Genomic DNA, 23,975 nt, shown 5'->3' with positions numbered 1-23,975 from the left:
AAAAAAAATGATTCTGATTCACAAGCTCTTGGTTCGATTAGATTCTGATCTCGATTTGATTTGATATAAATTCATTTGAATCGATTCAATCACTATGACAGGTACAGTACATGGTGTTTTTAAAGAAAATAAATCTCTCTCAACTGACGCTGTAAAGTGAATGGGAAACCCTGTCAGTTTGTACATTACTAAAATATTAAATGTTAATATGAACAATATTGTATAATAATCAAAAACTTTTTTTAGGCATGAGGCAGACTTTACATTTGTTTCTACGCAACTTTATTACTGATATATAAACTTTTATACTGTAGCTTTAATAAAAAACTTGTTTTCATGATTTATTCATAAAATATAAAACAGGTTAAAATAACAGGTTAAGTAAAAAAAAAACATAAGTCTCAAGCTTCAAGTCTCAAATTATTTATAAAGCACAATTAATACAGTTGATCCATGTGCTGTACAATGTTGTAAAAGACTTACACAAAACAAAGCAAAACATCAGACAACAAACAACATCACAAGACATGAGCTCTTTATTGGAAAATACATTTTTAACTTTGATTTAAAAATATGTAAGGTTGGTGCAGTTCTAATATGGATGGCAAAAGCTGGATCGCCCCTAGATTTTAATTTTAACATTTAACAAACTCTGGTTGGCAGACCTAAAAGTTCTTTCTGGATATTCACACAACAGGTCTGAGAGATAATGGGGAGCGAGGCCATTTAAACACTTAAAAACAAGCAAAAGCACTTTGAAATAAATTCTAAAGCATACTGGAAGCTAATGTAAATATATTAACACAGGTGTAATATGTTTGTATTTATGAACATCAGTTAAAAGACGTGCCACTGCATTTTGGGCCATTTGTAATCTAGATTTTGAAGAACTGTTTATTCCCAGATACAGAGAATTACATTAATCAATTCTAGAAGAATAAAAGCATGAATGGTAGTTTCAAAGTGCTTAAAATAAAGCCTTCACTTTAGACAGTGTTCTTAATTGGTAAAAACTTAATTTGAGAACTACATTTATTTGCCTATCAAATTTAAGTGCACTATCGAAAAAGACAAGTTTTTTTTTTTACACCTGATTTAATTGAAGAAAATAAAACACCAGAATTTACATGAGAAATGTTTGGGACTTCAGAAGAGCCAAACACAATGATCTCTGTTTTACTCTCATTTAGATTTAAAAAATACAAAGACATCCAGGCTTTGACTTCGGAAAGACAGGCACAAAGGGATTCTACACCATTTTTATGCTTCAGGGGCAAATAAAGTTAAGTATTGTCTGCATAGCAGTGATAGTACAAGTCATGCTTTTCAAAAATAGAGGCTAAAGGAAGCATATATAAAGATAACAATAAAGGGGCCAAAATAGAGCCTTGGGGGGCACCGCAAGTCAAGGGGACCTTCCCAGAAAAAAATATTGTCCAATATTGATTGAAAAGCGTTTGTTTTTAACATACTACTGAAACCAACTAAATGCAGTTCCTCTGATGCCCACAAGTTGTTCTAGCTCAGCAAGCAAGACCTCATGGTCAGCTGTATCAAATACCGCAATTAAATCTAACAGTACCAGTACAACAGAGTCAGTGGCCATTAAATCTTATTGCCTTTCAAAAAGGGTTAGGGCAGCAGGTGAAAAACTAATTTCTAAATAAATATTAGAGATGGGCCTAAAATTAGATAAAACTGTTGGATCCATATTTTGACTTTTTAAAAGAGGTTTAACAATTGCATTGTTCAAACAGTCAGGTAAAATTCCTGATTCCTGGTCACTTGTTAATAAAAACTAGAAAAACAGGGCCAACCACATCAAAAACGTCTTTAAAAAGACGAGGAGATATAACAGCACATGGAGACCCAGAATAGTAACTTTGTATAGAGTATATTTAGCATAGCAAAATATTTTATTTCAACATACCTTTGAATGTTCATTCATGTTTATTTCAGTTGAGGAGATTACAATGATCTGTGACTGCACATTAAAGAACGTTAATTTATTGTTTGAATTTGTGAGAAATTGAAATCTGAGACTGTTTCTTATTAAAAGTAACAAAGAACAAACATAATGTGATTATTGGATGGCAAGCATGCTACAAATAATGTCAAGTGAGGATTTGTTGATGCATGAACAAACTAAAAATAGCCTGAAAGACTAGTCTAGGGATTTAAGAATCAATATCAAGATTTTTTTAATAAAGATAAATCTATATTATTCATCTAGCCCAACCAGTTTAATGCAAAAACAGTAACACATTAGAAGCCACTTTAGGAAATGCATAGCGACAAGGTAGAACACTGAAGGCACATTAAGAAACACATAAGGACACTTAGCATCACGATGGCAACTTTTGCACTTTAAATACCACTTATATTTTCCTCAGAAAGGGGACAACATTAGTTCAGCTTACTGTCAGCTGTGTACAGTTTTAATGAGAATGTTGTAGTAATCTTCACGTTTATAGTATAAGTGACGCAGAGTAATGGCACTTAAGGAAATGTGTTAATTGACCATCTCTCTTTCTGTTTCTCAGGAACTGCAGTTTGAAAGATTAACTCGAGAGCTGGAGGCGGAGCGTCAGATAGTGGCTACTCAGCTGGAGCGATGCAAACTGGGATCTGAGACAGGTGGCAGCATGAGCAGTATCAGGTAATGCAAATGTACTATGTGGGAGTGTGCAAGGGCTATCTAATGCTTCAACAAGTCTCTGTAATGAGACCGTGCTGCCTGAAGGATGTCATTGTATGGTTAAGATGACAATATTCTTGACTTCTTTTTGCAGGGGTCAGAGTGGCGTTCATGCAATTTCAGTTCATATTGTGATTTATACATACAGCCCCGTGAGTTTGTATGTGTAGGAGAGAGTGTACAGTACATGTGTGCATGGGTCTACATGTTGGTGGATTTCCATTTGCGGATCTAAATGATAATGTTTTTGCATACATGTGCACATGTGATTCTGTCACATAAGGGCACCCGGGTTCAACTAGTTTAACTGTTTCTTCTCATGCCTTGGAGAACCTCATAGACATTTACTGCATCACAGAGACACACCTGAGCCTGGATTCACACACATTACATGGATTTTATTGTTTTTATTAAAAAAAAAATATTAAAGACTTAACATTTATCTATTTATTTATTTATTTAAAATTGTATAATCAGTATAGAATAAATAATAGTAATAATAATATTAATATTAATAATAATAATTAACATCAACATCATTATTATTTTTGTTATATTTAATTGTATATAAATATTAATTTATAATTTATTTTATTTAAAATTGATGTTGTTTTATTTAAATCTGAAATATTTTTATTATGAATTACTATTTTATTATTACTTTATTTTATTATAATCAGTATAGAATAAATACAAATATTAACAATCATCATCATTGTTATATTTAATGTTATAAGATTATTATTTTAAATGTATTTTTTGTTAGTTATTTAAACCAGTATTATTTTATTAAAATATTATTCTAAATGTATTTAATAATTTTTATTTAAATCAGTATTATTTTAATTATAATTACTATTTTATTATTACTATTTTATTTTAATCAGTGTAGAAAAAAGAATAATAATAGTAATACTGATCTTCAGCATCATTTTTGTTATATTTAATGTTATAATATGTTATTATTTCTATTATTTCTAATTGGTTTTATTCATTTAATTGTTTTATATTTTATATATTTTATTTTTGTTGTTTAATCTGTATCAACCAGTATTATTTTATCATAATAAAATAATAATACTAAGAATAATATCAAGTATCTAAATTATAGATAAATAGTGTGCATTTGTGAATGAGATACTTTGTTTTTATCTCCTTTCTTTAAAAAAAATGCATGTATAAAATGCATAAAATAATTATTCTAAGTGTTCTTTTAAGTGAGTGTCACATTAGCGTCCCCAGCATTCAATAGCAAATTAACATAATTTAGCTTTAGTTGACATTCCTTACACATATTAATTATGTGCATCTTTTGGCAGCTTGACCTTCCAGGAGTCTGGTATTGGATGTGAGAGTTTTTTGGTTCTAGAGAAAGAGAAACATTGGATGTTTTTCCATCTGAGTTCTTTTCTTTTTCGTGACCCTCTCATTTTCACAGCAGTCACAGCAACACTCCTAAACGGCTGTATGAAGACTTTTGACTTTTAAGAATTTTGCTTCAGTGCGACAATGTGTTCATGTACCTGTGTAAAACTAAAAGAAGGTTGTCCTTCAGTTTTACTTGCCATTTTTACTCCCTATTCACAGATGTATTTTATGAAAGGAATCGGTCTTTAACCGGTTTGAAGAAAAGAAATGAAGTCCTGCTGAGCTCAGAGCCTCAAGGTTACCACTGAGAGCTTGTGCAGGAAGGAAGCCATAATGTTACTGCTACATAATATTGATTTAGCCTTTTAATTTGCAATAAGTGAACCATTCCACAATAGCTATCTGATTCAGACTTTCATTCAGCTGATGGTTCATGAGGCCCTCTGTGAAAAACACTTATTCAGACCTGCTCTCTCATGGTGTTGCTCAGTTTGTGGTTCAGGTTATGATTGACTTGTCCACAACGAATGCAGTACTTAATCAGTAACGCTTTCTCAAGTCCTTCTTGGACATTGCTGTGAGAGGAAACTGTAATTGTGAAATGTGAATTTGGATGGAATGTAAATCTGTTTTCAAATGTACAATACAGCTTCAGTATGTATACAAGTAGGGCTGTGCAATAAATCGCATTCGATTGTCATGCGCATCTTGTCAGTAAAGCTAGTTGCATGATTATTAGTAAATCTCCATCACCTGCTGCCAGATTGAGCGGCTTTCACTACACAGCGAATTTATATATATATATATATATATATATATATATATATATATATATATATATATATATATATATATATATATATAGGGGCATCTCAATAAATTAGAATGTCGTGGAAAAAATAATTTATTTCAGCAATTCAACTCAAATTATGAAATTATCAATTCTGAAACTCATGTATTAAAAAATAAATTTAATGCACACAGAATTAAATAGTTTAAGTCTTTGTTTATTTTTATTTTGATGATTTTGGCTCACATTTAACACAAACCCACCAATTCACTATCTCAACAAATTAGAATATGGTGAGAAGCCAATCAGCTAATCAACTCAAAACACCTGCAAAGGTTTCCTGAAGCTTAAAAATGGTCTCTTAGTTTGGTTCACTAGGCTACAAAATCATGGGGAAAACACAATCATTGGATGGAGGGTAAGCCACAAACATTAATTGCCAAAGAAGGTGGATGTTCACAGAGTGCTGTATCTTAGCATGTTAACAGAAAGTTGAGTGAAGGGAAAAAGTGTGTAAGAAAAAGATGCACAACCAACCGAGAGAACAGGAGCCTTATGAGGATTGTCAAGCAAAATCGATTCAAGAATATTTGTGAACTTTACAAGGAATGGACTGAGGCTGGGGTCAAGGCATCAAGAGCCACCACACAAAAGGAGAAGAAGAACTGGACTGTAGCCCAGTGGTCCAAAGTCCTCTTTTCAGCTGAGAGTAAGTTTTGTATTTCAATTGGAAACCAAGGTCCTAGAGTCTGGAGGAAGAGTGGAGAAGCTCATAGCCCAAGTTGCTTAAAGTCCTGTGTTAAGTTTCCACAGTCTGTGATGATTTGGGGGCAATGTCATCTGCTGGTGTTGGTCCATTGTGTTTTCTGAAAACCAGTCACTTCACCCGTTTACCAAGAAATTTTGGAGCACCTCATGCTTCCTTCTGCTGACCAGCTTTTTGAAGATGTTGATTTCATTTTCCAGCAGGATTTGGCACCTGCCCACACTGCCAAAAGCACCAAAAGTTGGTTAAATGACCATGGTGTTGGTGTGCTTGACTGGCCAGCAAACTCACCAGACCTGAATCCCAGAAAGAATCTACGGGGTATTGTCAAGAGGAAAATGAGAAACAAGAGACCAAAAAATGCAGGTGAGCTGAAGGCCACTGTCAAAGAAGTCTGGGCTTCCAGACCACCTCAGCAGTGCCACAAACTGATCACCTCCATGCCAAGCTGAACTGAGGCAGTAATTATTAGTACACAAGTTTCACAATTTGAGTTGAATTACTGAAATAAATGAACTTTTCCATGACATTTTAATATATTTTGATATACCTGTGTGTGTGTGTGTGTGTGTGTGTGTGTGTGTGTGTGTGTATGTGTATGTGTGTGTGCAATACAAAAATCTTTACAGTCGCATGAATACATCTCATTATTTTAGTTATTTATTTTGTGAGGTTCACCCAATAATCAATGTTCATAACTATTAGTAATCACTGTTAGTAACAATAATGAAAAAGATACATGAAGACTGTATTGGATTGTATTTTATTTAGTATCATATTTTATGTAGTATGCATTATACTGTTTAATGCATATTCAAACTTTTGCTACAGTTATTTCTAAAACCATAACAGACAATATGTTTCATACATTCCCTATATATACAGAAAGTGTTATTGTTCTGTCTTCCGTCTTTAGTTGTGTGTGTATATGATGTGTGTGTTTCTACCATCTGTTGCATATTGTCAGGTTTGATACTTGAGCCAGACAGACACAGAGGCAGTGTCTGCTAGCAATGACTTATCAGTCTGACAGTTTGGAAGCCAGAACAGACTGGAGATGCTGCTACTACAGTAGACCAGCCTTGATTGTCAAATGAGTCTCCTGGGAATTCTGGGTAGAATTGATAAAGAGACTCTCGGCTCACTGGGCCTCACTGTGGGGAAGATACACGGTTGCATAGACACATCTGAGAAAAAAAGAGGTTTACTGTACAAGTTGTGGAAGTCTGAAGCCTGGGTAGTTTCTGGATGGACTTTAATACGGTTATTTTGTGAGCGTGAAATAAGCTGAAATGTGTCACAAACTTTTCACAGAGCGTAAAAATGACATTTTCGACTGTAAACAATGATGCACATGTCTTGTATAATCGGAAACCTCATGGCCAAGAAACTATTTGCACCCAATGCACATTTATTTATTTTTTTTCTTGTGTTTTTCGATGTTTTAGTAGCGGCATACAGAGTTGAGTAAACACTGAGCGTGATTCATGTGTGTTAATGTGTTCCTGCTGTAAATCCAGTCACTCTCTGGCACCAGATGAGTCTGGTTCATGGCTGTCTGGAACACGTCCTACCCAATAACGTGATTACACACAAACACATACCCAGTCACTTTTCCTTTATCTGTAGTGTTATGTTTTTTTTTTTTTTTTTTAGTTTGGTTGGAACTCTCCTGAAGCAAAACATATTTCTAAGTTGATATGTTTTTTAACAGGCTCACAGATAAATTTGACTAAACGTTTAGCACTAGTCTATCATGACTCTCTCATCTCTCTCAGGTTGGATGGTAAAATATTCTGAGTGAATATCCTTCAGTCTTTATTCTGTCAGGAGACATCGCTTCCATTTGACAGTCAATCTCCTGATGCTGAGCGTTTGGAAATAACTGTGAGAGATAGCAGACATCAGAAAGTGAGATAGACCTGCTTCTCTCAATCAACTGCTGTTTCCCATCAGCTTTCCATTTGGGCGTTTTCAACAGTGGCTGTCTTTAAAAAGAGTTAGCTTACTACATAGAGAGCATTTTTGGAAATCAGCACACCTTATTAAGACAGCTTCTTATTTTAAACAACTTTAAACTATATTTTTAGCTGACATGGGCTTATTTATTGAGCATATAATATATGGGCATCCTAGGCATGCTCTAGATACATTTTTGTAGGACTAGCCAACACTCATGACCAGTGTTTGCAATAACGGCGTTTAAAAGAACGGCGTTAGGTAACAACGTTATTTTTTCAGTAACGGGGTAATCTAACTAATTACTTTTCCCGTCGTTACAACGCCGTTAGCGTTACTGAACGTTAAATGTGGTGCGTTACTATGCATTGATTTAATAAACTATGCAATCCGAACACACCCCTGGCTCACACAGCGAGTGAGAGTCGTGTTTCATGGTAGCCAATCAGAGCCGGTGTTTTTACACACATGCCGGCACACGCGCCAACGGCGCTAAACACACACACACACAACAGCTACACAGAGATTCGCAGCAGCAGCAGAAATGGCGAGTCAGGAGCAATCCAATGAAAAGTTGGTATTTTCAAGGTGGAGATATAAGCACTACTTCAAATTCATTGTGGTCAAAGGCAAGAACGTGCATGTAATGTGTACATGTAATGTGTGACACGGATCTACAAAGCTAGTGGCCAAAAACACTTTTCTTACAAAGACAATACTTGAAGTGCAGGATAAAACTGCACGTCTGTTGACGTGCAATAAATATCGAAAGTTATGTACGAACACCTGTCTGTTCTACTCATTCAACTGACTTGTGAAAACTGCAAAAAAAAAAAAAAATTCTCTTGACATATAGCATTTGTTTTTGTTTTTTTTACAGTAACGCAAATAGTTACTTTCCCTGGTAACGAGTTACTTTTATTACAGAGTAATTCAGTTACTAACGCAGTTACTTTTTGGAACAAGTAGTGAGTAACTATAACTAATTACTTTTTTAAAGTAACGTTCCCAATAGTGCTTATGACACACAAATGCTTTCTAGGTAGGTAGTTCGAAATTTTGAGAAATTAAAAAATTTGCCCTGGGACTTAAAGATGTTTTTATTCAAAATGGGGCATCAGTATTGGAATATGAGTGATTTGTAGTGCACAGATGGCAGTATGAAGAAGATATGTGCATCCTCAATATTAATATTAAATGTTGCATGTGTGTGTGTTGATGCAGTGGCTCTGTCTCTCTAGCCCCCTTTCTTTTCTTTCTCTTCGTCCATCTTTTTCTCTCAGTGCCTGGGGAACAGCAGGCAGTGTTTAGTGAAAGGTCATCGCTGAATAACATGTCTGACTATGTGTTCTCTATGTTGCTGATTTCCCCTCTCAGCTCTCTGTGCACTTCCATTTTTCACCCAAAATTCCTCTCACTCACTGCATATTAAAGTTGGCTGGAGGCTTTCGGCCAAATTTAAAATCTGTGTGCTTTAAGGTACAGAGATCTGTTGAACCCTGCTTCCACCTCAAAGTAAAAAGTACAACTCGCAATTGTGAAAGAGTCACAATTTTGGAGGGAAAAAACATCACTATTTTTAAATTGTGAGATTTAATGTCACAAATACATGAAATTAAGTAATGGTTTGGTGAAATTCAGAAAAATTGTGCTGTGAAGACAGTTGTGAGATTTGAAATAATTTAGCATTACAGTGCATCTCTTGTTTGATAATGGATCCTCTGCATTGAATGGGTGCCATCAGAAGGAGAGTTCAAACAGCTAAAAAAATTCTAATGCTCTCTTATTAAACAATCATAATGCATATTTCTCATATATTTCCTAACAGAAATAACATTTCTATTCTCACACTTGCATCGTTTGACACGAAGGTATCAACATGAGCATGCAGAAAGACAGAAGAAGCTTTTAGAACAGAATAAAAAAATAAGTAATTTTCACGTAAGCTCATTCTGACGGCACCCATTCACTGCAGAGTAAAGTGCAATCTAAAGTGCATTGGTAAACAATTGATTCAATGCAAAATTTCTCAGAATCTGTTCTGATTAATAAATTAATCTACATTTTGGATGGCCTAAGGGTACATATTTTTGAGTACATTTTCAACAAATTTTAATTTTTGAGTGAACAATTCCTTATAGTTCTCCTAATAACTAAAACGATTAAATATGGTACAACAGAATGAATTAGTACAACACGGCCACAAATGCACTAAAACATAGGAAAAAATTCATAATAAGTGGCACACAATATTTTTTATCGGGCTTTACCTTTTTTACTTTCTTTATACTGATCACCTTGGTCTGTGTACATTTGCAGAGACCTCCATTAATATGAAGACAACAAGCTTAATTTCTCAATGTACAAACACTTTACTTTTGCAAACTCACACCAGAAAGCTTCTATATTTATAAAAGCACTTTTACCTTTGCATTAATGAAGCTCTTCTTAAATGTACTCCTCCGCTGCAGAGCATAATTTAACCTCTTGTTTGTTTGTGTTTGTGCATGGTTAGATTCATTCAGCATCCTTTCCGCTGAACATCTGCTGTCCCAGTGTGTGTGTGTGCGGGTGGGCCATTTCAGGTCTCTCTTCTCTAAACGGCTGCTGTAACCTACAGAGAGGACATTAAGGAAAGCTCTTTTCACACTATTTCTGCCAGTTCCTTTCTATTCTATGCTATATTTTTAGAGCTGAGATTTCCGTAGCTCTCGGGCTGAAGGCAATGTGTTATTATTCAAATTGGATAATGGGTTGCCAGTCAGTGCTCCAGCACAATAATGTACCATGGTGAATTGCTTCGCCTGAAAGCATGACTGTCCATTTTGCCTCAGCTGAAGTTCTGCACGTATCTCTTAAACAGGAAAGGTTGTGCATAAAGTGTAAGCTGGTGGAAGTCATTATCCTAAAGACCATGTGACTACAAACAGGAGTAAATTGGAGGGGGGGGGGATTGAATTATTGGGAGATTTTCTTGAAATGTTATTTTGTAGAAACTGAAGTATCATTTTCGGATCAAAGGAGGTCAGGATAACCTTAAGTTAGTACCTCTGTGCAATTTTTACTATTAGAACAAGAATCAGTGGTGGGAATGAATTGAAATTTAGGAGTTTGAGTAAATTCTTCATTGTTGCGATATTGTGAGTAAGTATTTTTGTTTCTTTTGTATTTAAATTAATATTTACATGCTGCTGTCTGCGGTCCATTTATATTTAAATTTTTTAAACACTTTACATTAATTTCTCCCACTGCAATGATACCAATAACAAAATGTTGATTGATTGAAAACTAGTCAAGTCACATCACCTAAAATATTCACATTTTCCTGTACTGTATGTGATTATAAAAAGTGGCCAATCAGTACAGTTTATCATTTATTATTATTATTATTATTATTATTATTATTATTAATAATACTTTTATTCAGCAAGGATATATAAACTAAATCAGAAGTAGCAATAAAGATATTTATAATGTTTCCAGAGATTACGGTTTCAAATAAATGGTGTCCTATTGAACTTTATGATTTCTAAAAGTTTTCACAGAAATATTAGGCAGCACAATTAATAAATATTTCTTGAGAACCAAATAAGATTATTTGAATGATTTCTGAAGGATCACATGACACTGAAGATTGGAGTTATGATGCTGAAAATTCAGTTTGGCAACAAGAAAATAAAATGTTCTATATTAACATTTAAAAAAAAAATGTGAAAATTGAAAAAAAAAATTTTTGCTATTCATATTTTTATATTTTAAATAATAACTTATAACTTAACTACAAATGTTACATAATACAATTTTTACAGTAATTTTGATCAAATAAGTGCAGTGTGATGCACCTAACAGCTCTAAATACACTAATAAAATAATACATTAAATACATAAAACAATTTCTGCTTTATTTAGACTTTTATTATTATTTATTGCCAAATTTATCCATTTTCATTGAAAATGTTCAGTGGTTTAGGCCAACATTAATATGCAGGTTACTGGAAAATTTGCACTAATGGATGAAGAGGAGTCAACTCGACCTCTAAATGAATGCTTTATTGTGTTTAAAACAATCATTTGCATTTAATGAGTGGAAAAGGGGGAAAAGAAGCTAATAGATGGTTTGGTGTAAAGCATTTAGAGGAAGTGTAAAGTGTTTTGGTAGCTGGCTGGTGTAATGAATGACTTTCATTAGCTTGCAGTGGCCTGTGAAACACTCAACATTGAAGTTCTCTTTCTTTCTTTAGGGGATCTCTGGCCGTTTTGGTTGGAGAGTGTGTTGGTGCTTGTATTGCGCATGCAAGCTCTCGCTGAACCATGAGGTCAGTGACCGGGCACATGTCAGCATTTGTAAAAGCCTTCAGTGGTCAGCAGCTTCTCTGTGCACATGGGCCTCGCAGCTAATGAGAAGGACCCAATGGTGTGTCATCTAATCTCCTGTGTGTCCTCCCAAGCAACCCATCACACACGCTCAACTGCTGTTTGCCACACACAGCCTAACGCTAACTGGACCTATTAGGCACAATGGGCTGCTTGAAACGATTCTTCATTGGGGGATGAACTGCTGCTCAGTTTGAAAGAAACTGGTTTGATTTTTGTGGCTGGAGTTGATAGTTATCTGGGGAAGAAGTGGCTTCACTTTGTGTGTGTGCAACGTATTTCCGTGCAAATTCGTATTAGAACCCGACCGATATATCGTGTGAAGTCCGCTGCTTCAAATTATCCACCCGCACCTATATTTGATCATGACATTAAAATGATTACATTAAAGCCTGTGGTATGTCCACCGGAGCAGATCGCGGCCATTCAGTTAATGCTGGTGACAATTAACTGATGCTTAAGAACCTTACGCTACACAGTCCACTAGAATTCTACTGTATTTAGTCGTGCTGCGCAGCTCGCATCCTGCGTAGAATAGAACACATTATAATTAGTGATGCTGTCTACACTGAATGCAATAAACCGAAGACTATAGAATACCCAAGACATGTCACTCTCAGTTTTGAATGGGCTGCTCAATCGCAGGAAGCCCCGCCTTCTGAATGAAAGAGCCAATCGCTAATCGGTAAAGTCAGCGCGGTCACTGCAGCTACCGTTATATATATGGAGGTTTGTTTCTGTAAGGGGATTTAAAAAATAAAATGTGTAATTGCAATCTTTATCTACATTCTAACTTCTTTCTCACAATTCTGAGATTGCATCTTATAGTTTAGAATTTTATTCCCAAAAAACGCAGCTTCGTCTATGTCTACTTTTCCCACACACTGATGCAGATATGTGGGGGTGAGTCAAAAAGACCTGAGGGATGGTGAGAGATTGACAAGAGATTGAGTAACAAAAGAAGGCTTGTTAAAGAATAAAGTATAGTTGATCGAAGGAAATGAAGCGAGGCTGCAGCGGCCTCTGGCTGCTACTGGACTTTCCATTCACACTGATACTGTGACATTTGCTGGCTGCTTTGGTTGTGTTCTCTAAAGAGAATGATAGCCTCTGTCCGCCTGCTGGAGCAGCGGTCAAACACATTTACAAACTCTGCTTACCTTCAAACGCCGTTCAAACAAGAAGATGACTGGTGAGTTTAATGATTTTTATTCACACGGGCTCAAGCAAAGGGAGATGTGGCTGCATGACTGCACTCATACAGAATTGAGCAAACACACATAATTCCCGTACGCTGAGGCGTGAGTGAGTGGAATTGACCTTCTGAATCCATTTAGTATCGTATCACTGGAGGTCATCATATTTCAATAGATTTTTATTCAATTAATTAAAATAATTTTAAACATAATTGATATGCAGTTTATGACACGTTTTATTATATATATTATTAATTATATTAATTGAAAGCCTTAATAAATATAAATTGTGATTAATGTTAATTTTACTATCAGTGAAACTATATTTTAGTTTTTGTTCATTTGTTTGTTAATTTGTTAATATTTGAATATATTTTATACTTACATTTATTTTAGGGCTGTCAGTCGATTACATTTTTTATTTAATTAATTACAGTATACTGTGATTAATCTCATTAAATCGCAAACTAAATTTGGCTGTGAAAATACGCACAATAAATAATTTAAAGCTATTATAATGTTAAATGTTTATTCTACAACCGCCTAACAGTAAGTATGGAACCAGATGATAATTTGAGAAATATCTCAGTATTTTTTTGGTTATGCAATGAAAGTCATTGGTCAAGTCAAGTAATTTTTATTTTTAAAGCACATTTTACAACAACATTGTTGCACCAAAGTGCTATACATTTAAAACAAGGTAGATAACACAAGTTACAACAAGACAACAACTCTTATGAAAATTCTAAAAATAAAAATGAAATACTTATTTGCCATGGAACACATGCAATATCTTTATATAATTTTACAGAAAACACTTTGAAGTTACATAAAAAGCTGCTGTTTGTGACAAATATAATTGTTTATGTTGTTTCACACATGATGAACCACCTCAATACAAGCCGCTTTTTTGAGTGTGTGTTCTAAACACTGTCTTTGATGAGTGGATAACTCAAAACTGCAAACTAGCAAACTGCTTTAAATTATAAAAAATATCTGGTCTATCACAATATAAAATAGAATCCACAATCTCTAGCTTTATATCATTTCATGTATGTCCATTCTTTATTGGTATACTGATTAGGACATTTGACCTGTCTCCATCATCTGTATCTCTCGTCTTCCAGCATCCTGTCTGTTTGTTTTGATGCATTACCAGTGCAAATCCGCGAGCCGTACGCTGCTACACGACCTTCGGTATGTCAACAAACTAATATGTTCATCCACACAGCACTGTAATAATCCATGTGTATTTACTGTACTAACAGTTTACGATATTGTTAGGGGAGCTTTCACGCTTCAAAATAAAGATTCAAATATATAAAAGTAACTGACACGCATATAGCCTCACCAGATGCGCGTTCTGTCCTCTCCACGGCGATGGTGGTCATCCATAACTTGTAGTATGATTATTATACATTGAAAATCACCGCGACATGTCTCCTCAATATCCCATTGGACACCTCTGCCCCGGCGGAACTAGAAATTATCACTCACTGCCCACTCCTCCCACCCCCCACTTTTGACAAATATTTTAAATACACATTCTTATGAAAAATGATTCGCAATCTTTAGACGGAAATTTGTGTGGGGGAAAAATATATTTCTTAGCTTAATTTTACTACTTTATTAATCATAAAACCCCAATTAATGGTATTATCTGTGAAGGAAACACATTTTAAGCTTTCAAATGAACCCAAATTTGGGCTGCCATACCATATAAGGAAGGCTTTGCAAATGAAACACGAACATTTTGCATGCTATTTTTGGACCCGTGATATTGAGAGAGCGATTGCGTGTGAATAATTGTTGTAGTACTTGTTTAAATCATGCTTTCAGCTGAAAATATCTGTATCTAGAAGGAACAAATTCCTTGAGAATTCTAACTTCCCGCTCATATTGCCCTCATCATAGCTTCACATACTTTCTGATTTGAGTAATCCTTCTCTATCAAGCTAGCTAAATATGTTTAACGTGAATTTTTGCTAAATATGCAATTATTTTATGGTTCTTTGGCATGAATTGTACTCATGATTGAGCGGTGGTGGAGCTCCTCACTACACTCAAAATCACACCGCTCTGCTCCCACTCCGCTCGTTAAACTGACAGCCCTAATTTATTTTTGAAAATATAATTTATATATAATTTTTATATTTGTATGTTTTAAAGATTTAGTAATTTAATTTTGTTTCTGTTATTTTATTAATATTGTTTTTTAATGTCTCCGTTTCTTTTTGTTTATTTTAGTAAATTAACTTAATTTGAAATGTTATTTTAGTTTAAGTTTGTTTTATTTCAAGTAATGTTTTTTTTATTCTTGTTTTTGTTTTAGTTAATGAAGAAAATATTGTGTTATGACTAAACAAGGTCATATCAAGAGGATTTTTTTAAATATCATAAATTATTTAAAATTAGACAGTCTTTTATAATCATTTTTTTTATTACACAATATTATAATAATAGTATTTTTTATTATTTTTTAATGATATTGTTCATTTAAAATATATATATATATTTTTTATTTGAAATGCTTACTTTCAAATATTATTATTATTATTATTATTATTATTATTATATATTTTTGTATATTAATATAATTAATATATTCATTTTTTTAAATGATGAAATAGTTTTTGGTACAAACACCTTGACTAACTTCACAAATGAACCTCATGGGGAAAGTTAAATGCTAAAAATTCATGATATGACCCCTCTACATGCTTTTAGTTTGTTCAGAAGGGCATTTACAGCCCACTGGCCTGTAGCTGCTCCTGCTGTGATAGCCGGTGCGTGGCTGTTTATGACAGTAATATTCACACTGTGCTGTAGAACATGTTCGTCAAACTTTGCCAAAAATGAAACTCCACTTTTCTGTCTGTCATGCTTTTGACAATAAATGTGGCCATTATATAATTAGCTGCTGGTATTTTAGGGTTCAGCACACTTGAGTGAGGGACAGACAGCCTTTCCTAGCAGACTTTATTCCATGGGCTATTACTGGGGTGATTATGGGACCAATTTTAAAACTGCAGACCCCTTTCATAGAATGTTGTTTAATGGTCTGAAAGAGGCTAAAAGTCCTCTTTTCTCCACAGTAATGTAGCCGAACGGCCTCTTTGACTCTCTCTCATTAGTAACTCTTCTTTTCTGGGGTCTGCTGATCGCTTCTCGCTGATGTGAAGAAGATCATCATTCACCCATGTTTCGACTCAGTGATTCATCACACAGGGAAAAAGGGCACAAGACCACCCATCTGTTTCTTTCTTTTTCCCTCATTGCTTCTACTTTGCCTGGGTAACCTCAAGTTGGGTGATAGAGTGAAATATCCAGGCTAAATGTTCAGCCACATGCCATTTTTCACAGACAGGGATGGGGAAACAACCTTGTTTACTGTTACATGTTTGTTTTTCACACTGCATGTTTGTCAAATAATTGGTATTAGTTTAATAAGGCTGATATTGGGTGCCGATAATCAGACCTTAATTTTCAGTTCATTCCTTTTTTAAAAGCATTTATTCATATAACTATTATAAATTTAAGTGAGTTTACATTTTATCTTGGTTATTATGATTTTCTCTTATATTTTGACCCCCATCAAAAATTACATAAATAAATAAAAACTTGCAATACAAAATAAATATAATCATAGCACAAAAATAATTATGGGCTAGTGGCCAAACTTGTGCATCCCTTTAGTTAGTGGTTAAATATCTGGGCTGGTAACCAAAGATTTTTGATTCACACCCCAGAAGGGATGATGTATGAATTGGACTGAAGCTGGAATCGTATGTCACTAGTCAGCCCTTGAGGAAGGCACTTGAAGACCCCATAAAGTGGTTAAATGAAAATGTTCCAGTGTTGTTATAGACAAAGATAGATATTTATTATTATTTTAAATTTATATAGTCTCCTGTTCGAAAGTTTGGGGTCAGTAAGATTTTTTTAAAGGGGGCATAACATACACAGTTTCATTCAGTCTCATTTTAATATACCTATATAGAGTACCTATATAGTAGTACTGCATCATTCATCTCTCCAAAAAGTCTTTAGTTTGATCATATTTATAAAAGAAAGATACAGCTTTACTATTCTCTCTGAAAACAGCCGAGCTCCTGGAGTTGGGTTGTGGGCAGAGCTAAAGAGTGACAAGAACTTGCCCGAATGCCAACGAAACAGACATTTGATGCTGTTTCACTTACCGTCTGCAGTTTCGAATCATAACCGGTATATCTTTATAGCTGAGATCACTCCATCTTTCACTGTCAAATTATGTGCAAATCCAGCATCGAGCTGGGACTTATTTATAAAATGTTCATCGTCAAACATACATTTGGACACTGAGTCAAGGGCACATACCGAGTTTGTAATGATACACAAATGTATTCATAAAATATAGCATTTTATCACAAAATTCAAGTCTTGTGTATTTAAGGCCAAACTATTTAAGATAAAATGTTCAAACCATCTTACTTTACTAGTACATCTTACTTTATTATTGCATTTTTATTCAGACTTGTTCGGATATATTTTTAAGTAACCAGTCATGCAGTGTTGTAAAAAGCACCTGAAAGCCATACTCAAGAAAAAGTACAGATATCTTAACAGAAAATGACTTTGATAGAAATTTAAATAACCATTTAGAATATTTCTTTGAGTAAAAGTCTTAAAGTATGTGACATTTATTGTACTTAAGTAAATCTTAAACGTACTTAAGTATTGAAAGTAAAAGTACACGTAAATGCAAAAAAGGAAAAGAAGCAAATAAATAAATCTATATAAAATGAATACACAGCTTGAGTAGCAATATTTTTTCAGTTTTATGTCTTTTTATCCATTTTGTATTTTTGGATAAGAATAAGAAGCACGTCATCTGTACTTAATGTCTTTCATTCCAACATAAGAAAACATTTCTGAAATCTGCATCTGAAAAAACATGTAGGTGTATTTACACAGTTTATGTATATCAGAGGAGACATGGACGCATTTAACCTGCAGTCACAGATTGATAAATAATGTTTTGTTTTAACACAAACTGATATTTGAAATAATTGAAAACATGAAGTAGTTGAAATTTGAAATTAAAACGGCCAGTAGGTGGCAACAAGTGACTGTTAATGAGTGAGTCATTGAGATTCAACTGATTCGTTCAAAAAGCTGATTCATTCAATAAGTTAACACTGTCCATTGCTTAGAGATGCAAAGCAGTGCTGTGATCTTTGTTTGGAACTATTTTCATTGGCAAAATTGAGCAAAAATGTAAGTCACTTATTGCTTTACTGAATTTGTATAAAATTATTATTAAGTGTTCATGCTGATATTTGCGGAAAAATGGTAATATAAATAAACCATATTAAATTATATTACAAAAAGCATGCAACGCAACAAAGCTTACCATATTATCGCAGACTGGACTCCCCTAATCTACTGTAGATGTAAAAAAAAAAAAAAAAAAAAAAAAAAGTATTTTTGGAATATTCACAAATTGCCATGACCTGAAAAGGAGAAGAATTTAGTTTTTAGCCTTTACGGTTCATACATTATTAGCATAAATGTGAGTGCAGCTTTGGACAGTTGGTGGCACTAGGAGATTTGAGTTAGAGACTGCATATTTGCTGTGGTTACCATTCAGGATATCCTCTATCTATGTGACACATTTCAGAACTTTTCGCTGGCACCTAATAAGTATCCCTGCAGTTTATTTCCTATGGATCTCCATCTCTGAAGTTTGTTGGCATGTGATAAAACTGCTGCAGGTCTTCATTCATTGCTGTCGTTGAATCCGAAGTTCCAGTCCCTGAAATCCAGGTTTCAGGTCATATTTCAAGTTTGCTGTCAGCAGTATTGATAGAGTCTTAACAGAAACATGAGTCTTCTCCTGCTGTGCAGAAACTTGTGTAATCTCCAGCAGTCCTCCTCTGCCAAAGATCATGCAAGCTGAGAAATGTGATTACAGTTTTTGGTTAGGGGCCAGAGGGGAAAGCAGACAGTGTAAGACGAAAAATGTGTGTTTGTGTGTGAATTCCGACAGTACGGTCAAGCTTTCTTCTGCTAGGGCGGATGTCTCAGTGGGGTTCGCATGCAGTAGTGACCCTCTTGCCCTGCCCACCTACCCATGGCCACTTCCTCCCCAGAGCAAGCTGTGAAATGCTCAATCTCATTAGAAATGCAAATGCAAACTTATCTAGTCCAAACAGTAGATAGTGGTTGAGTCCAGATAAGGCTAGTCCTGCTGCCAAAAAGAAAGAGACAATTTCCATAAATCTGGGCACTCGTGCGTGTTTGTCTGAAGATGGAAAGACACCAGGCTGATTCGAGAGGTTTTCTCTTTCGCCTGGTTCGTTATGTTGTAAAAGACCCCCTATACCTGCTTGCTGCCCCATTTCCAAATCCTGTGGATTGTTGTAGAATTTGCTATTATATTGCCTGGCAGATGGGTGAGAAAAAAATCACATTGACTTACACTGAATGAATCAATCAAGCCTTACTGTATCCAGGGTGCAATCCAAGAAGCGATTGAACGGTTGTGCAGAAATCTCTTATGAGGTGTGTAAAATTCCTGCAAGTAGAGAATGGGCGCCATTAAGAGTTAAAATGTGAATATTTTATCACTGAACAACTTCTGCTTTGGAAGGTTCTTGATGTGGTCTCAGGCATTTTTACGAGAATAAATATGTGTATGAGAAATGCCTTTTCAGACTGATTCGACTTATGGTTTTCATAAAAAATAGAAGATAGATAGAAGATCTATCTATCTTTCAATCTGTCTATCTAATGCTACCAATATGCTAATTCATGCTTATCCATGCTAACAGTATCCTATATCATGATAGCAACATGCAACATTTTTTTATGTTCTAATGCGAGGTGCTTTATTCCATGATAACAGCTGTGATTTTATACGACTTTAGTAGCTACATTCGAAATTTTTTTTTCTATTTATGATCAGTGTTCACTAACATTAAAGTAGAATAGCTTTGGCCAGATACTGATGTTGGATTAGTCATGATATTAGGGCTGTGCAAAAAAATCTAATGATTTTAATTAGGGGTGCTCCGATCACGATCGGCCGATCATTAATGCGCATTTCGTCAGTAAAGCCGGTTTTTCTAATCAGCGGTTAATTCCATCAGATGCGTGATTTCACATAGAGCAGCTGTTACTACACAGAGCCGTTGTTAACTGAGAAGATGCGCCAATAAACGCTTAAAATGAAGTGGATTTGCGCATCTTCTCTATTAACAATGGCTCTGTGTAGTAACAGCTGCCCAATGTGAAATCATGCACCTGATGGAATTAACCGCTGATTAGAAAACCGGCTTTACTGACGAGATGCAGTAAAGTCTGTTCTGGGATTAGTAGGAAATCTCCAGCACGTGCTTTCAGATGAAGCGCCATTTAATACACAGAGGCGTAGTTCATTGACAAGCTACGTAATATTGCATTCATAATCCCAGGCGATTCATTGCCGATTATTATTCTTTTAAGATATATTTTTGGACCTTTTTATGCCTTTGACAACATAGTATAGATCAGATGTCGCCATGAGCGCAGATGCACTGTTTGTTGTCAACAAGCGGCAACCTCCCTCTTTCTCTCGTGAAGCCCATATAGAAGTGATTTAAACTTTGCAATTCATCAAATGGCCGCAAAAGGGAGTCAATCCCATAGAATCCCCATGTTAAAATTACCAACTTTACAGCAGAAAAATAACATGTTTACAGCCTGGTTAAAAAATAATATTTTGGTCTATGAAGATAATTTTGCCCTTCATGACAACTGTGTGAATTTTTTTATAAATCATCCGTTTAAATTATATTACGCCTTAAAGTTCTCCATAATTAAGGGCGTGGCCACTTGAGTGACAGGTAGATTGCCGCTGCGGTCACCGCCGTCGAGCTAGGTGGGCATGGTTTCAGCAATCAGCTCCCGCCTTTTTTACGCATTTTCGATTATCCGGGAGTAATGCGAGATTGCGACGACCGGCTCCGCCTACTTTTGGCCTACTCTTCGGAAACCTATGAGTGACGTCACGGACACTATGTCCACGTCTTTATACAGTCTACGGTTGGCATTCTAACTACAAGGTTTTTGACGCCAACATTCATGATATTATTGATATTGTGTTAATAATACACATACAAATTTGATCTTTTATAAAATATATATTTTAAGCATTGCAAACTGCTTCCATTCAGTGGTGGAAAAAAAATCTAATGTGTAACATTTAATATAGTAAAGCTGCTGCTGTCTGTGCCATTATTGTTTAAAAATCAACAAAAGAAAAGAGGGAATCACTGTTATCTTGACTGATTAGCTTTTGTAGCTTTTGTGATGAATCATTTTACAATCCAAATATTACCATCTGCATTGTAATCCGATCGAATCGTGAGGCAAGTAGTGGCTTTTGCACAAGCAAGCACCTCTCATTCTGTCTTCAGAAATTGTAAAAGCCAGTTATGAGTAACTGGTGAAATGGCTGGCGTTATATTGGGCGGGAGAGCGTAGGGAGCTCTCCTAATGACTTTGTGTATAGATTCCTGTTATGAGCCAGAGCCTACAGCTGCACCAGCATACATCATCACTCCCTTAATGAAGGCTCCACTCCAGCTGTGTGTTTGTTTCTTTGTTTCTCTGCATTCACGCTAGAATTTGTTCTGCACTAGAGGGAATACATGCAAAAACACGAGCAGCCTCGCTCCTCCTTGAAGAAACACAGAATGTCGTGCTTAATAAAAGAATCGCCGGCAAGGCCAGGCAGTCTGGAGTGGAGCTGATGGATGATGTCATAGGAAGTGATTGATGTCATAATGGTTGTGACTCAGTGTCGAGTGTCTGTTATTGACAGATGTTATCACCGATGGCTAGAGGCCATATAAGGAGAGAGAGAGAGAGCGAGACTATTGATGAAAGTGAGAGCCATTCGCTTTAGCTTTCCTTTGGGAATGGTACCAGAGGACTCGCTCACTCTTGCGCTCTTTCTCTCTTCTGTTTTTCAGAGCTGTTGTGCTCTTAATTCCTATCCCTTGCCTTGTGACACAGTTCCACTCTGTCTGCACATGCTGTGAAATTCAGATCAAATTCAGATCAAATCTATGCCAAGTCAAGCAATTAATGAGCCAAGACAAACAGGCCTACCAAAAGCAATTAAACCACTTTTTAATTGGCTAAAAAAGTCTTTATTTTTTCACGCATTGTGAATACTAAAACTGTGATTTGAACGTTGAGGTTCATTTCAAGGGTGAAGCGTCCATTTATTTATTTGTGAGCTTGTGAAAATGCTTTTTAAATGCCCTTAACACACCGTTTAGTTAAGGTCATGATGAAATTTCAATTTGGAAGAAACTTTTTACTGTTGCTTGTACTTTGGGCTACAGTTTTGAACAAGTGTAACTTATTTCACACAGAATAAAACTGTCACTTGAGGAAAAGTAGGGTAGTAGTTGGGTTTTGTCTGCTGGACAAACAGGCTAAAACCAGGGCCATATCTAATGATCAAAATGTCATTGAGAATCAAGTTGCATCTCAAAAATAATGTACTTATGCTACACATTGTATGCTGCCGTCTGTAAAAAATTATATCATAACTAATCCTGGCAGCATATGTTTTTTTAATTACATTCTTCAAAATAATGTTTACAATGGGTTTTTTCACAGAATGGCCATAGAAGAACCATTTTGTGTTATGTGTAAAGAACATTAAAAAAAAATTCATAATGTTTTTTTTTCACTATAAAGAAACTGTTGTGAAATGAAAAGAAACAATGGATGCTAAAGGTTTTTCTTGAAACCAAAGGAGATCAATTACAATTTTTTTTATATTAAGATTTGTCTATTTTTTTCAGTCAGTTTTATATAATTTATGTTAATGATGTACAGCAAATTCAATTATACCTAAGTTGAAGCATGTTAAACAAGTATATAATTTGATCGCTTGTAGTGTTTTCCAGTGTAAACATGCTAATATGACTTCACCACAGAGAGTTTAAACATCTACCAGTGATTTATATTATAACTACAGTATCTTGAGCTAATTCCCTGAATTCCCTGAATACTTACAGTATAATCCAATACGTTCCTGAAGTATGGTGATGGCGTCCCATCAAGAAGTTACTATGACTGCCTCAATCACACGTGCACACAGGTCTTTAGCATCTATACACTCCCACCGTCCTTCTCAGCTACATACTGGTCTGACACAGGATCTTTAATACTAACTCTGAGTATTACAGCTTCAGCCGGAGGACAGCTCTATATTCTTCCAACACTGTCACTGTCGTTGCGATGGTCTTATAAGAATATTTAGTTCTTCTGTTCATCAGCTGTGCAGCATATACCAGACACCACTGCCAAGTTGCTCTTTCCAGTAGTGTTAGTTTTGTCAGCTATTTTCATTTTAGTCTTAGTCTTAGTCCCGTGATAAAATGACCTTGTTAGTTTTTTATCATATGTGACCCTGGATCACAAAACCAGTCTTAAGTCGCTGGGGTATATTTCAAGCAATAGCCAAAATACATTGTATGGGTCAAAATTATAGATTTTTCTTTTATTCCAAAATTCATTAGGATATTAAGTAAAGATTAAGTTTCATTAAGATATTTTGTAAATTTCCTACTGTAAACATATTAAAACTTATTTTTTTTTTATTATTAATCTGTATTGCTTAGAACTTCATTTGGACAACTTTACAATTTTAAAGGCGATTTTCTCAAAATTTAGATTTTTTTTCACCCTCAGATTCCAGGTATCTCGGCCAAATATTGTCTTATCCTAATGAACCATACATCAATGGAAAGCTTATTTATTTCAGATGATGTATAAATCTCA

At 35.0% G+C, this 23,975-nt stretch overlaps 1 protein-coding gene across 3 annotated transcripts in view; it reads left to right on the top strand.

The window, feature by feature from the left end:
* ctnnd2a (catenin (cadherin-associated protein), delta 2a) overlaps positions 1-23,975 on the top strand; it is a 273,177-nt gene that overhangs the window by 75,524 nt on the left and 173,678 nt on the right. For all 3 annotated transcript variants that reach the window (XM_026200540.1, XM_026200542.1, XM_026200543.1), the window contains one exon: positions 2,544-2,659. In XM_026200540.1, the coding sequence (XP_026056325.1) occupies positions 2,544-2,659 (116 nt within the window). The remainder of the gene's footprint in view (positions 1-2,543; positions 2,660-23,975) is intronic.

The sequence above is a fragment of the Carassius auratus genome, chromosome 24 (genome assembly GCF_003368295.1).
Source record: "Carassius auratus strain Wakin chromosome 24, ASM336829v1, whole genome shotgun sequence".
Taxonomy (NCBI): Eukaryota; Metazoa; Chordata; class Actinopteri; order Cypriniformes; family Cyprinidae; genus Carassius; species Carassius auratus.
This window is presented reverse-complemented; position numbering and strand designations above follow the sequence as displayed.